Raw genomic sequence first — 15997 nt, 5'->3', positions numbered from 1 at the left:
AGAAGAGAGTCTGGTTTATAGTCCAGAGAGTGATGGTCATGGCTTTGCTGTTGGTGATGAGATGACAATGGAGAATGTGGAGATGGAGGAGGCACCGTTGGGATTGATAATGACTGAGAATCAGGTTTGTGTTGATAAAACAGCAGATTGTGAGGAGGATCGTGAACAGGATGATTCAACAGAGGAAAGGGAGGCTTTGTCAAGCACAGAAGGGGATGAAGAAAAACCAAAGTCCTTATTTTCTCCAAGTGTTTACCAGGTGGCTCCACTTCATGTGCTGCCCCCAAAACGTGAGTTTTCTACTGATGCTTTGTATCGAATACTATTCCATTTTTAAATGACATTGTAATGGTAATGGTTTTATTTCATTTGAACATGCATCAGATTACAATTGAGTGCATCTCATAATCAGTTCACAGTTCCACATGTCCAAAAGGAGTAGGAAGAAGCAAAGCTTATTAAATCCTACCCCTCCATCTGGTACTTTTACAATCAGTAACTGTTACATTTGTTCACTTCCTGCTTTCGATAATACAGTTTAAGGTTTTTTTTTTCTTTGGTATTTTATTTTTGTCACGTACCGAAGTACGAGGTGATATTTGTAACATTTGTTCACTTCCTGCTTTCCATAATACAGTTTAAGGTTTTAGTTTTTTTTTATTTTATTTTTGTCACGTACCAAAGTAGGAGGTGATATGAGCATCCAATGACATAATGGGTACCATAGTAAGTGTCAATATAGTGATATGTATAGCACATCATGACTGGTTCAAGACTCTTCATCCTTGTATTTAGCAAACATCAACTGCTTGTATTGTTTCTTGAATTGGCTCATCGTTGTGCATTGTTTGAGGTCCTTACTCAATCCATTCCATAGTTTGATTCCACATACTGAAATGCTATGGCTTTTTAACGTAGTCCTAGCATAGAAGTGTTTCAAATGTAGTTCTTCCCTGAGATCATATTTCTCCTCTGGATGACATTTTTAGCTAATTGGTTATTTTTAGCCTTATGTATTATTTTAGCTGTTTGAAGATGAACTATATCAGCAAGTATTTGTGATTTTAGAAATAAGCAGTTAGTATGTTCTCTGTAGGCGGCATTATGAATTATCCTTACTGACCTTTTTTTGCAGTACATTTAGCGAGTCAAGATTGCTTTTATAGTTATTAGCCCATATTTCCACACAATAAGTAAGATATGGTAGAACCAGAGAGCAATAAAGAGTGTGGAGTGATTTCTGATTGAGAACAAATTTTGCTTTGTCCAATACTGAAATATTTCTGGCCACCTTATGTTGTATATTTGTTATATGAGGTTTCCAGCTCATGTTTTCATCTTTCGTGATCCCCAGAAATTTATTTTTGTTCACCCTTTCAATGTCCACACCGTCTATCTGTATTCGATGATGCCTTTATGCTGTTAGCAAACAGCATGATTTTAGTTTTACTTAGGTTTATATTGTAATTGACCAACCGTTTGTCAGTGTGGTTCAATACAGTGGCGCTAGGCACCACATCATAGTAAGAGGTAATAATACAGCTAATTATTCCTCTACCGCAGAGGGTAGCGGCATTACACAAAAACTTAACTTTAAAAAGTGACAGACCCCTAAAGTACTGCACTAAACATCTCTGTTATAAGTGCACAGGGATCCAAGCTCAGCAGATGTCTTACAGCAGATGGTGGAGGGCTGAGGTTACGTCCATCAGAGACTCGACTTAAGATACCGTCTCTAAAGAACATCACCAATAATGGTATTATTAGCAATAACAGGGGTTTGTCTCATCACAATATTGTAATATTCCTGTTCCAGGCAACTTCAACAGCGGAATCAAACTTTTGCCCTTCACCGAGCTCAACTTGGGTGAGTTTTCTTTGTCAGACACATGTACTAAGTAAGTATTTGTATTCAAATTTAAAAGGTCTGTTTCCATTTGGAAGTATAGAGGCGAGGTAAACGGCACCAGATGATGGTCGACATCATCCAGCTGTTGAGCTCAGTTCCCCATTCAGATGAAATTGCAGTCATTATGAGACATGGCTACAGTACCTCGAACACCTCCTTTGGGAGTAGCAGAAGTTCCCCTTTGTTGGAATCCCATTTTAGCTATTGTGTGTGTGTGTGTGTGTGTGTGTAGTCCCAGTGCTTGGCTGGACCGGTGGTTCCCAGGTTTTGGGTTCCTGTGACTCAGCATGCTATCCTCCCTCAGTCGTCAGTCAAGGAGCTCTTTCTTTACTCTCAAACCAGCCGAGGGCAATAATACTGAAAGAGATAGCCATGGTGTGTATAAATGTGTTGAAAAGGTCTTATGTTGGAGTATTAACTTTTTACCTACAAAGGATTTTGAAATACATGCTAAAGTGATTTCCACGGAAAGAATTACAGTATTTGTTTGTGCTGATATGGATAACGGTGTAGATTCAGGACTTTCCACACACCTTTGCCAGAACAGCTGAGTGGTTTGAATGACTGCGCCGAATGCATTGCACATTGCAACATAAACCTTGCCAGTTTTTTATAATAAGTAAAAATAATTTGAATACCGACTGCTATTAACTAATACTGACTGGCATTCAGATGAACATATCAAGATAACATAACATTCTCAACATTTCTGCGTGTGTTTGGGTGACTGACTTTGTGTGTATTGGCAAGTTGTATGTGCAACGCAGTCAAGCGTTTGACACTTCACTCGGGTTTTGACATGTCCTGACAGAGCGAGCCCCGCTCCGGATGGGAGCAACGTCCGTTTTCACTGCAGTGCTGCTAATTTCACCCTTATAAGGAAAGAGTTAGCTCTGTCGCTGAGCCTGCCCAAAATGTTCTGTCCTTTTGTTTTGATTGGACCCGGAGAAGATACAGGCTGTGTGAAGTCTGTGTACCACTGTGGTAGGGCTGTGGGTGTACGGCTACCCTCCATTAGCACTTTCTCCATCTTGAGATCCTTGTTCAATCTGTGGTGAAAAGATGCCACAGAGCAAGACAAAAAAAAAACAAAAAACTGGAAAAAGGGAGTTTTTTTAGAGTTTTTCACCCTGTATGGTCTGAGGTGGCCCAAAAGGGGAAAGAAAACACGTTGCTACACGTCTCCTTGCATTGCTCACTTGACTTTGAGGGTACTTTTCTTGGCTGCGGGCTTGACATTTTGATCCTCTTCAGTCAGACTCACAGGCCGGCCAGGTGATGAAGAGAGTGCCAACTAACTGGTCCCCCCTCCTCCTCTTCCTCCTGTCTTTCACGGACCCAGACAAGATTCCTTCACTGACACACATAAACCCATTAAGTGTCTTATCTGATTCTAACGACATCTGCACTCCTATCTACGTCAAACTAACATTCACAAACCTGAAATGGAAAACACGTGTTTGAGGAATTAGGCTGAATTATTTGTGGCGTAAACAATTCAATAGGGTCACTGTTCTACGAATTTAGAAAAGGGGACTCTCAACTATTCAACCAGAAAAAGGGAACTTTTCAACTCAGTACTGTGTATTCTGATAGCATATTCAAACAAACACTACATTGATAAAAGCGTCTGATCAATGCCTCCATTGTACATGCAAACATGTTAAACAATGGCAGAAAATATATTTGCATATAATTAAACGGTAGACTTAAATCAGCATGTGAAATTGGTTGGCCAACGCGATGCTGTGGCCATCATGATATGCTTCCATCCCTCCCCCGCCATGACCATGTCGGTCCACTCTTTAATATACTAATTAATGCGTTAAATAGATCTAGAAAACACACACATGAGCAATCAGATCAGCCAAGAGAACAGATAGACACTTTACTCATCTCCAAGAGAAATTCTGTTGCATGTTAGTTAGCATGGTAACTGTTAGTATGCTAATACATAGTATAATAGCACGTCAATGTAAGACAATACCTGGAAATAGTAAGTAAGTAAGTAAGTAAGTAAGTTTTATTTATATAGCACCTTTCTCAGACAAAAGTCACAAAGTGCTTCACAATAAAAAATACAATAAAATAATGGCTAAAATGCTAACATGCTATTGTTGTGGACTGTTTTCTTGCCTGACTCTGCAGCATCCGCGATGGAACAACCAGGTTTAGAGACAGCTACTTCCCCCTGGCCATCAGACTGCTCAATGCCAAATAAGCCCCTCTACCTGCCCACACGCACAACCAAAACTTTAAATTATTGTTATTTATTCTAAATTATTTAAATTATTTGTACAAATTACTGTTTATGTCATCTATTTATTCTCCACATTATTATTTATTATTTATTATTTATTATTTATTATTTATTATTTATTATTTATTATTTATTATTTATTATTTATTATTTATTATTTATTATTTATTATTTATTATTTATTATTTATTTTTTATATTTATTTTTAATTTTTAATTTTTAATTTTTAATTTTTAATTTTTAATTTTTAATTTTTAATTTTTAATTTTTAATTTTTAATTTTTCACTACACGGTAGCCAGGCAACGACATTTCGTTGGCAATTTCACTGCTGTGTTATTGTGCAATGACAATAAAGAAAGTATATGTCTATGTTAGCATACTCGCAATGCAAGCTGCAACTGTTAGTATGCTAACACCTAATACGAAACCATTATCTAAACCAGCAAAAAAAACAACCTTATATGCTAATTTTAGTATGCATTTGGCACTATTTTTTGGTCATACTGTGTGGGAATTTTACTTGGTTTATTTTGGTGTGCATGAACTTAAGAGCCCTGACCTCAACCAAATCAAACACATTTGAGATTTCTAACCCACATACACGTTGTAGAAAGTCGTCCTAGGAGAGTCCAGGCTGGTATAGCTACAAAACTGTTACCAATTTCACATTTTATTTACAGTACCATCTTTCCAATAGCTTTCCCAAGATGCTAGTTGACATCTACATAGTTTTAAGCAATATTTTCAGCACAAAATAATTAGTAATCAAACAAACAAAAATGATATCAAGTGGCATTCATCATCTCGTGTTCTGTGTTTCCACGCCTGAGTTAAATGGCATACTTTCTTGCTTGTTATGACAGCAGACAAAAATGGAATTTGTTTGTGCGCCATGAGAGCTTTAGAACATGAACAAATATAAAGTTTCTGTGGGAAAGAATTTTAACTGTCACAAAAGTATGTCACAAACCAGACGATGGAAATTAATGTATCTGACTGGTTACCAAGCAACACCACTCAGCCGTGTCAAACAGCCCTGTTGACCTACTGAATGATAATGAAAAGGCCATAAAAAAAAAAGATGGCATTCATGTATTTTTCCATGTAGTTAATAAATAATACAACACTGACCAGGTTGCATTTATTAACCGATATGCTTTTCTACACAGACGACTTGACCAACAGTGATGTCAGCTGCTCTGACATGTTGAAGACTGGATTTGGCCGGCCTACTAAAACCTGGACAACAATGGACGCATGTACTCATCAGAGGGTATGGAGGCCAAGAAGTGCTTCTATTTTCACAAAGCTATATGACCCACATACGCAACTATAATGTGACTTTTATTGCCCCATTTTACTTAATTGGTTACCAGGACCAGGGTTCGATTCCACCTTCGGCCATCTCTGTGTGGAGTTTGCATGTTCTCCCCGTGCATGCGTGGGTTTTCTCCGGGTACTCCGGTTTCCTCCCACATTCCAAAAACATGCTAGGTTAATTGGCGACTCCAAATTGTCCGTAGGTATGAATGTGAGTGTGAATGGTTGTTTGACCAGTCCAGGGTGTACCCCGCCTCTCACCCTAAGACAGCTGGGATAGGCTCCAGCACCCCCCGCGACCCTCGTGAGGAAAAAGCGGTAGAAAATGAATGAATTAAAAACGTTTTTGGTCTGTTTTGTTCTGTGTTGCAGAGACCAATCACTCGCTCCTGCAGTTTAGGGGATACACCAACCAACGGCGCCACTTTCCGCACTTTACATAAGAACTCAGACCAGCAGCAGCAAGGGAAGGGGTCGCCACGACAACGTCGTGTAACTGTCGGTGGGTCTTCTGTGGTTTCATTAAGGACAAATTGATTCATATGACACCAAAATCAATAAAACAACCATGTCTTCCGTCAGCGTCGTGTGCTCCCCAGTGCGAGGACCAGAATGGAAACTTCCCAGAGAAGGTAAACCATCAAAACAGAGCCTTCAGGGTGGCATCAGCACACGACCCAGATCTGCTGCAATTATGCTCTGTTTATATTTCCCAGCTCTCTAGAGCTGTCAAAGCAATGACTTTAAAAATAGTGTCAGGATTTTTGTGTTAAAACAAGTATTAGTTTAAAGCAGTGCTTCCCAAATACTGGGGCACGCCCCCAGACGAGGTGACGGCCCAGGGGAATTTTGCTATCAAGTTCTCAGTAGACTCCAGCTACCCTGGAAAACTGAACATACAGACATAAAGAATCAAGCAATCTGTGACTTTCTGTCATATTCAACACAAACATTAAAGTATTAAGAAATTAAAAATTACATAAAAAAAGTAAAAAAAATTAAAATCATGAAAATAAATCTACACTGTAAACCTGAATAAGTTAGCAGAACTAAAAAAAAGTGAGGCAATCAGTTTTATAAACTCAAACATTTGAGTATATCAGAGCTGTAATATTTGGAGTTGATATTAGATATACTTTTAAAATTTTGGAGTGAAAAGAGAAATAGCTTTTTTTTCACATTCTCTCTTCCATGCATTCTCCATTCTTTAATTTTCGTCCTCATTTCAACTCTTTCCATAGGAAGAAGGTGTGCATGTGTAACCTACACAGCACAAATCTATCTGATGCAATGGATTTATTCTTAATTGATTCTTGGTTTGATTTATTCATGTTTAATAGATACTTTTTTTTATAAGCAACTATGAATTATTTTAAGTAGGTTACACAAATCCGCAAAAAGTTCATATTAATAAAAAATTACAAGTTAAATAAACTGAAAAGACAAATAATGCAACTGGCAATCAACATTTATAAGAAGAACTTTTAAGAAAATTAAAGTTAACTATACTTATACCAATTAATTATTTTGAGCATTCTGATTTACAGTATCTTAAGTTGTATGTAAACTATGTTTTTAAGCTAATCTTACTTAATATAACCATAGTTCAATTTAGTTTCAATTAGTTAAAAGTACTCAAAATGGAACAACATGTTAAATGAACTTGACATAATTAAGTTATTAGAACTTTTAAAAGAACTTTGAGTATGCATAATGTGAGTGTGAATGGTTGTTTGTCTATATGTGCCCTGTGATTGGCTGGCGACCAGTCCAGGGTGTACCCCGCCTCTCGCCCGAAGACAGCTGGGATAGGCTCCAGCACCCCCGCGACCCTCGTGAGGATAAAGCGGCAGAAAATGAATGAATGAATGAATGATGCATAATTTTATTTATTTAAGTACTATGAACATTCGGGTTTATAGTGTATCTTGATGCTAATTTACATGCTAAAGTATATCCAAATTGCATGCTAAGATGATGATTTCCAATTGTGACACCTAATTAGACATTTAATGTGTGTTTCAAACAGATCATGTGTGGTAACGCTTTCAGCCAGATACACTCAAAATTGCACTTACAAAACAGTGACTCCCCAAAAGGTGAACTATGATGTCGCGAGGGAATGCAGTAAATACTGTAAAGTTCAAGCAACTGACAGCATCAACCATTGCAGTGCAAATACAGATAATTTAGATGGGTGAACAGATACAGATAGTGGTGTACTCCCTCATCTCTAATCTAGATAATAATCAACATTTTCAGTTAAATCAACTATGAAAACACACAGCAAAATGCCATAAAGTGTAATGATGTCACTATACAAATCATTATAAATGTGTTCTACATAATTCACAGGTTGAAAAGCATTTTTTTTCCCCCTCCAAGCACATTAGTCATGAGTAACAGGTATGCACGCTCTCTTTCTCCCCCTCTAGAATGTGGACAGGCACCAGGCCAAATCACTCAGGGAGCTCAACACAAATGAGATCTGCCAGTGGTTCACCAACATTGGACTGCACAAATGTCTCCCTTTCATCCGAGGTAAGGCACATGTCTCTGCAGTTTGCTGCCTCTCCCAGCCCTGTGGCTGCTTTATGTTTGTGTGTACCACAGATCAAATAATCTTTGATTTCATCTCCGATTTAGTTGATCAGATGATTTACAATCACAGCAATCATGTTAAGGATAACCTAGAATTAAATGCCTAGGTTGGGTAAATATTTTTTAATGCAATCACTGAACTTCAAAGCACGGTTTGGACCTGATGGTTTTACGATAACATTTACAGGATACACCCAAATTTCAACTCCAAAAAAAAAGTCAAATTCAAATGATAAAAATAGGCATTTGAAAATATTACGATAAAATTATTTAATTTTTCAGATCTACAATGACAAATAAGCAATAGAAGCCATACACTTGAAAAACAACTAAACAAAACAACTAAAAACCCACCTCTTTAAATCTGTTTTTAATGTCTAACTTTTTATACTTTTTATTTCTGACTGCTGTGCCCCGCCCTGCTTTTATTCATGTTTTAACTGTGTATAAACGAATGAATGTTGTATTTTAACATATCTTTTACTCTGTTTACTTGTTTTTATTCAACTCCATTTTTCTGTAAAGTATCTGAGTATTTTGAAATGCGCTATACAAATAAAATGTATTATTATTATTATTATTTTTCTCTTGCGGAGCGGCACAGCGGTCGTGTGGTTAGCGCGCAAACCTCACAGCCAGGGTTCAATTCCACCCTCGGCCATCTTTGTGTAGAGTTTGCATGTTCTCCCCGTGCATGCGTGGGTTTTCTCCGGGTACTCCGGTTTCCTCCCACATTCCAAAAACATGCTAGGTTAATTGGTGACTCCAAATTGTCCATAGGTATGAATGTGAGTGTGAATGGTTGTTTGTCTATATGTGCCCTGTGATTGGCTGGCCACCAGTCCAAAATGAATGAATGAATGTTTCTCTTCCAGGGGCGCATTTGTGTGGAGCAGATATTGCATCAATAGACGTGAACATTCTGGACGTGCTGCACATCAACACACTAGAAGACAAGGAGAAGTTACTCTCCGCAATTTATAATGAGCTGCACCCTCCTAGTACTTCTGGTATACTTCCTTTGCACTTTGACTCACTTTCATGCCAGGATCATTAGCGTGTGTTCAACTGTTTACTTCTTAGGAGGAACCCTCGGCAATAATCATGTCGAGACATTCATGCCAATGATCAAATCCAAGTCCTCACCTCATGTGAGCTGTCTTAGCATGAACAGACGATCCCTCAAGCTCAAGTACAGGTCTGCCCTCAAACGCTTACTGTGCTCGCCAAATTGTAATAAATCCAAATAAGCGGCAGTGTTTTTTTTTTTTTTTTTTAATACAGACACAACAACCAGAACTGCATGACACAGCGGAATTCCCAGTTGATCGAGGTCACCATTAATTGTGAGTGATGTTCTGCGTAAAATACATCGACGGATGATGTAGATTAAAAAGATATAAACAGTAATTAATTCAAAAAGTATTGCACTAATAACCGTCATGTCGTCCACTGCAGCCTCGGAGCGGATAGTTCACCTCAGAACCCCAAAAGAAACAACAATGTCCAAAATAATGGATTCGTGTCTCAGAATGCTGGGATTGACTGAAGACCGAAGCTTTTTCTCAATGAAAGAGCAGAAAGGTACAACAACAACAAAAAATACTACATGATGTTTCATCACAACAGTATAAAGACATCATGTGCACATCTGCTTTTATTTCTAGATTCCACAGCTGAGCTCTCCCAGGATCAGCATGTCGGGAGTCTGCTGACATCCTCATCTGAGAGGGAACTGGAGCTGCATTTGTGTAGAAAGGTATCACCGGCCATTTCGACAGTATGTACAGTTGCACTTCAAAGTATTGAACCCCCACTGTACAGTAAACTACATTGATTTTCAAACTATAATAGAAAAAAAATGACTTTACAATGCGGTTGAATATTTTCAATGCCACTGTAGATATACATGTGTAAGATTTTAAGTTGGAAAAAATGGCCTCTTACTAACCCGGGATAGCCATAGCACCTGAAATGCACACCAGACATGGGCCCCTTTTACCCGTGAAGGGCCAACCATAGTTCCAGGTGAAAGGGTGAGGCAATCTGTCTCAAAGGTACCATATTTACATTTATAACACCCTTCTTTTATGTTACAAAAGCCTTTCAATAGTACCACACTTGAGCTTCACTTCCTGTATACATTTAAGCACTCGATTACACAACAAGTACCCAGTTAATCCTTCCCTCCTCTAGGTGACACTTCCCGCCTCTGACCTGCACTCACATGGGCCTACGCGCCTCCATTTTTGTGCCCCGACCAATCACCTCAACGAAAGGAGAAACTGATGAGAAATTAGGAACAAAACCAATGACGTCAATGAAAAACTAACTAAAGTGGCAATTAAACAACTTAAATGGCAAACAAATACAGTAAAGTCTCGTTATATCGATATTGTCGGGAGTCTGAAAAAATATCGATATAACCGGACTATCCATATATCCGATCCTGCGCCGAACTGCATTAAAAGTGGGCAATAATGCACTCGACATTGTTCTATAGTATAGAACAATGTCGAGCAGCTTAAATCAATCTTTGCTTAAGGATTTCAATTCCAAAAAAGAACACGGCGAACGGCTGCTTCCAGTCAACTTTATTTTTCACACTTCCACCACCAGAGCACAGCACACACACCGATTCCCGCACTTCCTGGTTCACAGGTCATGCTCAACCCGCCCCACATAGCTGGCCAAACACATGCCTGCAACAGAAGAACCAACTGCGTTCGTGGTTTCTCTCGTGTGTATAGAATCTATACACACGAGAGAAACCACGAATGCCAGCATGTACATATGAAAAACAGTGATTATTGCAAGCGATAAAAAGATATCTGAATACAACACAATTAAATACATGTATTTGTACGCTTGTGTCTTCGTTGGAATAGGTGTGTATGCTATGTCAGTTGGTTCTTCTGTTGCAGGCATGTGTTTGGCCAGCTATGTGGGGCGGGTTGAGCATGACCTGTGAACCAGGAAGTGCGGGAATCGGTGTGTGTGCTGCGCTCTGGTGGTGGAAGTGTGAAAAATAAAGTTGACTGGAAGCAGCCGTTCGCCGTGTTCTTTTTTGGTATTGAAATCCTTAAGCAAAGATTGATTTAAGCTGCTTTTGTATCGATATAAGCAGACCAAATTGGCTGGCGGGAGATGAAAAGGGCATCGTAGTAACCGGATTATCATAATAACCGGGTATCGTACTAACGGAACTAATTATATCATAAAAGACTAGAAATTTGCCGGGAAATGAAAATAGTATCGTAATAAGTAGTAATTTGTTATAACCGATATCGATATAACGAGACTTTACTGTATATGTGCAAATAACAAAAGCCAACTATATACACAAATAGAAACATGACAGTGTGTAGGTGGGGCATACACCTGATCAGTGAGTTTACTACCAAAGAAATACAATCTATGATTTTGCAAAACAGAACATGAGCACCGCTTCCCAAAACAGTCCAGAGGTCAACAGCTCCAATGGAATCCAAAAAGAGGAGAGAATCAAGGAGCTGAACCTGCAGGTGGACTCCCTCCAAAATGTCATCCTGCAGGTGAGAACCACTCTTACAGTACAAATTTAGCATCTGATCGTTCTTGAATTCCTGTGCAAATTACTGATTTCAAGGTGCAGGAACTCCACCTTGGGCTGGTGGCGTTCTGCTCAGAACTGAAGAACTCGGATGGAGATGTGAATTTAGAAATGCTTGGCTCAGCTGAACTGGAGCAGAAACTGGAAATGCTCCAGAGACGACTAAGCGACAAGAAGCTAAGTCTTCAGACCCTCCGAGATCACATCAACAACTCGGCTGTTCACAGGAAAAAGTAACGCATCTTAAATTGTACCCTTGTGATATTAATGAATATTAATATACAACATCCAGGTTATTTGTGTAACTCAAAAATCACTTCATAAGGCCACTTCACAGATACTCCCTCCATAAGGCAAAAATCATCTTCAATGATAATCCTGGGTTTTCATTGGCAGTGTCAAAAATGTACTCAATTAACAAAGTTTATTATTGTGGTTGCGTCTCGCCTCTTACAATTACCTAATTAATGTGTCAAAATACTGAACACCACTCAGTATGATACAGTGCAGCCACAACCAGACCACGGCAAACTTCAGCCACAATAATAAACATTTGAATACTGTTAAATGAGTCAGTGTCAATCAAAAGTCAGTATTGTTCTCCTAATTGTGTCCTTTGACACTTCCTCTGGCTTTCCTTATCTCCAAATAGAACCGGCTCCTGGTATAAACACTCTATGCCAGGGGCCGCATTGATATGACAAAATTTACGGGGGGGGGGGGCAGCCTATATATTTTACACGTAACAGTCCACCTGGTATTATTGTATCTGTAAAATTGTCATGCAATCTGCTATTATTATTTATTATTTTATATTTAAATATTTTAAAAATAATAAAATATTATAATAATTACAATAAAATTAAAATAATAATTGTTATATTATTATTATGTAAAATATGCAAATATAACAATATTATATATAATTAATATAATAATTAGCATTAATATAATAATTATAATAGTCATAATAGTTCTAATAATAATTATAATAATCTAATAATAATAATAATTATTATTATTATTATGTGCTTGTGTCCCTTTTTTCAGGAGCACTTTGTAAACAACAGACCAAAAAACGAAATTGATAAAACCATCAAAAGGTTGGCTCAGGCCATGATGCCAGGTTGTATGTTGAGTTTACAGTGAAGAAAATAAGTATTTGAACACCCTGCTATTTTGCTATTTCTCCCACTTAGAAATCATGGAGGGGTCTGAAATTTTCATCGTAGGTGCATGTCCACTGTGAGAGAGATAAACTAAAAAGAAAAATCCAGAAATCACAATGCATGATTTTTTAACAATTTATTTGTGTGATACAGCTGCAAATAAGTATTTGAACACCTGTGTATCATCTAGAATTCTGACCCTGAAAGACCTGTTAGTCTGCCCATTAGAAGTCCACCTGCACTCCATGTATCATCCTGAATCAGATGCACCTGTTTGAGGTCGTTAGCTGCATAAAGACACCTGTCCACCCCATACAATCAGTAAGACTTTAACTTGTAACATGGCGAAGACCAAAGAGCTGTCCAAAGACACCAGAGACAAAATTGTACACCTCCACAAGGCTGGAAAGGGCTACGGAGCAATTACCAAGCAGCTTGGTGAAAAAAGGTCCACTGTTGGAGCTATCATTAGAAAATGGAAGAAGCTAAACATGACGGTCAATCTCAATCGGAGTGGAGCCCCATGCAAGATATCACCTCGTGGGGTCTCAATGATTCTAAGAAAGGTGAGGAATCAGCCCAGAACTACACGACAGGACTTGGTCAATGACCTGAAAAGAGCTGGGACCACCGTTTCCAAGGTTACTGTAGGTAATACACTAAGACGTCATGATGTGAAATCATGCATGGCACGAAAGGTTCCCCTGCTTAAACCAGCACATGTCAAGGCCCGTCTTAAGTTTGCATATGACCATTTGGATGATACAGAGGAGTCATGGGAGAAAGTTTTATGGTCAGATGAGACCAAAATAGAACTTTTTGGTCATAATTCCAATAAGCGTGTTTGGAGGAAGAAGAATGAAGAGTACAATCCGAAGAACACCATCCCTACTGTGAAGCATGGGGATGGTAGCATCATGCTTTGGGGGTGTTTTTCTGCACATGGGACAGGACGAGTGCACTGCATTAAAGAGAGGATGACTGGGGCCGTGTATTGTGAGATTTTGGGGAACAACCTCCTTCCCTCTGTCAGAGCATTGTACCAAATATTAACATTCATTTTCTCAGGTGTTCAAATACTTATTAGCAGCTGTATCACACAAATAAATTGTTAAAAAATCATGCATTGTGATTTCTGGATTTTTCTTTTTAGTTTATCTCTCTCACAGTGGACATGCACCTACGATGAAAATTTCAGACCCCTCCATGATTTCTAAGTGGGAGAAATAGCAAAATAGCAGGGTGTTCAAATACTTATTTTCTTCACTGTAAATGAAATACTGGAAAGATGGGCGGGCCGTATTCAAACACTTGGCGGGCCGGATCTGGCCCCCGGGCCGTAGTTTGCCCACCCCTGCTCTATGCACTTGTTTTGGGCCATAATGAAAGGAATGGTGGCCAATATAACAATACATGCAATGTTAGTCTTCATGGTTTATTAAATAAAGACATGAGATACTAGTAAGTTAATTTGTTTTCTCCAATTTTTATTTGTTTTGCCACCGTAATTTGGAGCCTTCGAGATTTCAATTTGATTAATCTACCTCTTGTAATATTAAATACCTACAGTAACTAGGGCACAGTAACACAGAAACAATCTTGTTTAGCCTAAAGCAGGACAGATGAGTTATATAACATATATTGTACATATTACTGTTATATCTTGTTGCATTCATACGTATGTAGATCATACTGTCTATAATTTATATAATCTGCAATAGCCATACTCTAGTCACTTCATTGCAATACTGTACATATAACTGTTATTATATATTGTCACATCCATACTGTACATACTGTTTATAATCTGTATAATCTGCAATAGCCATATTATAGTCATTTATATCCATGTACGTACATATCCTCACTATAGCCTGTTATAGTTTGTAAATCTGTCCATTTTTCTACATTTACTTACTACTAAGGTACTTATAAAATTGCACTTCTGGTTGGATGCTAACTGTATTTTGTTGCCCTGTACCAGTGACATGAGCAATAACAATAAAGTTGAATTTAATCTAATCTAATCTATTATAGGTGGACAGTACATGCTATAGTGTAATGGACCTTTGCTCTGTTTGTCGTGTATCTTAGACAGCTAGATGTTCGTCTTTTGGAAAAGATGCAGCTGAACTGTCAAGTGTTTAAGGAAGAAATCTCTATGGTGCATCTGAACCGACAAGTGGCTCACCTTCAAAATATTCTGCAGGAAAGCTACATTAAGGTACTGAAAAACCACCCAGCGACTCCCTTTACTCAGAACACATGCTGTATGTATTTTTGCACACATGCAAATCTGAAAAAGACGTGCATAGACCACCAAGTCAGCCTCAGATACGTAGATGAGGCTCATGCCACAATGACTGATAACACACAACAGAATAAGAGAAGAAAATGGCAAAATTCACCCAACTCACATGTCACTCTTTGATGGTGTAATGGTACAGCTGCTGCCTAGTGTGGAATTTTGAAAAGTTGTGGTTTTATTTTGATTGTTGGATATCTACACATACATATCTTACCTGATAGTGTACTGTACATGCATAAAATAATTTTGTTGTCTTTTTACTTTACAATTTGAGACATCATCTAATTTTGGACCCATGTAAATCATTCACTTCCTGCCATAGTAAACCACTTTTTGCACCAGTTTAGCACCTTTAATGGACAGGTGACATATGGTGGCAAAGTAAGTCGGGAGTCAGGATCAAACTTTCTCCACCGAGGGCCACATGCTGAAAAATGAATGGATGCAAAGGACCACTTTGATATTTTGTAAACCAAGAAATGTACATACGTATGCTGAGAAGAAAGTAGAAAAGAAAGTAGAAAAAAAAAGTAGAAAAAAAGAAAGTAGAAAAAGAAAGTATATTTTTCAAGAAATAAATGGGTGAAAGTATTACTAGTATTAACGCTGTTTTTTTCTTTTTTTATTAAAATATTTCAACTTTCTTCTTAAATAATCTTTGCAAATGTTATTTTCTTTATGATGGCTTTATTACCAACATACTATAACTTCCTTTCCAACCTAATTTTAAAAAAACCTAATTTTTTATTCTTTTAACATGCAGATTAAAAAAAATATTATTATTTTTTAATGGCAGCCTTTGTTATTATGCTTTAAAAAATGCCACTCTCTGTTCA

At 38.0% G+C, this 15997-nt stretch overlaps 1 protein-coding gene across 2 annotated transcripts in view; it reads left to right on the top strand.

Annotated features, from left to right (window-relative positions):
* Window positions 1-15997, top strand: part of LOC131108301 (uncharacterized) — a 40955-nt gene that overhangs the window by 16812 nt on the left and 8146 nt on the right. Inside the window, exons 2-14 of one of the 2 annotated variants that reach the window (XM_078787255.1) lie at window positions 1817-1867; window positions 5341-5444; window positions 5864-5993; window positions 6074-6123; window positions 7927-8032; window positions 8968-9102; window positions 9176-9284; window positions 9377-9438; window positions 9551-9676; window positions 9760-9851; window positions 11527-11646; window positions 11721-11917; window positions 14948-15077. In XM_078787255.1, coding sequence (XP_078643381.1) covers window positions 5376-5444; window positions 5864-5993; window positions 6074-6123; window positions 7927-8032; window positions 8968-9102; window positions 9176-9284; window positions 9377-9438; window positions 9551-9676; window positions 9760-9851; window positions 11527-11646; window positions 11721-11917; window positions 14948-15077 — 1326 coding nt within the window. In that variant the 5' untranslated portion in view covers window positions 1817-1867; window positions 5341-5375. The remainder of the gene's footprint in view (window positions 1-1816; window positions 1868-5340; window positions 5445-5863; window positions 5994-6073; window positions 6124-7926; window positions 8033-8967; window positions 9103-9175; window positions 9285-9376; window positions 9439-9550; window positions 9677-9759; window positions 9852-11526; window positions 11647-11720; window positions 11918-14947; window positions 15078-15997) is intronic. The other variant, XM_078787256.1, reaches the window with a different exon arrangement.

This window comes from Doryrhamphus excisus, linkage group LG20 (genome assembly GCF_037039965.1).
Source record: "Doryrhamphus excisus strain RoL-2023G ecotype Guam linkage group LG20, RoL_Dexc_Guam_v1.1, whole genome shotgun sequence".
Classification (NCBI taxonomy): Eukaryota; Metazoa; Chordata; class Actinopteri; order Syngnathiformes; family Syngnathidae; genus Doryrhamphus; species Doryrhamphus excisus.
This window is presented reverse-complemented; position numbering and strand designations above follow the sequence as displayed.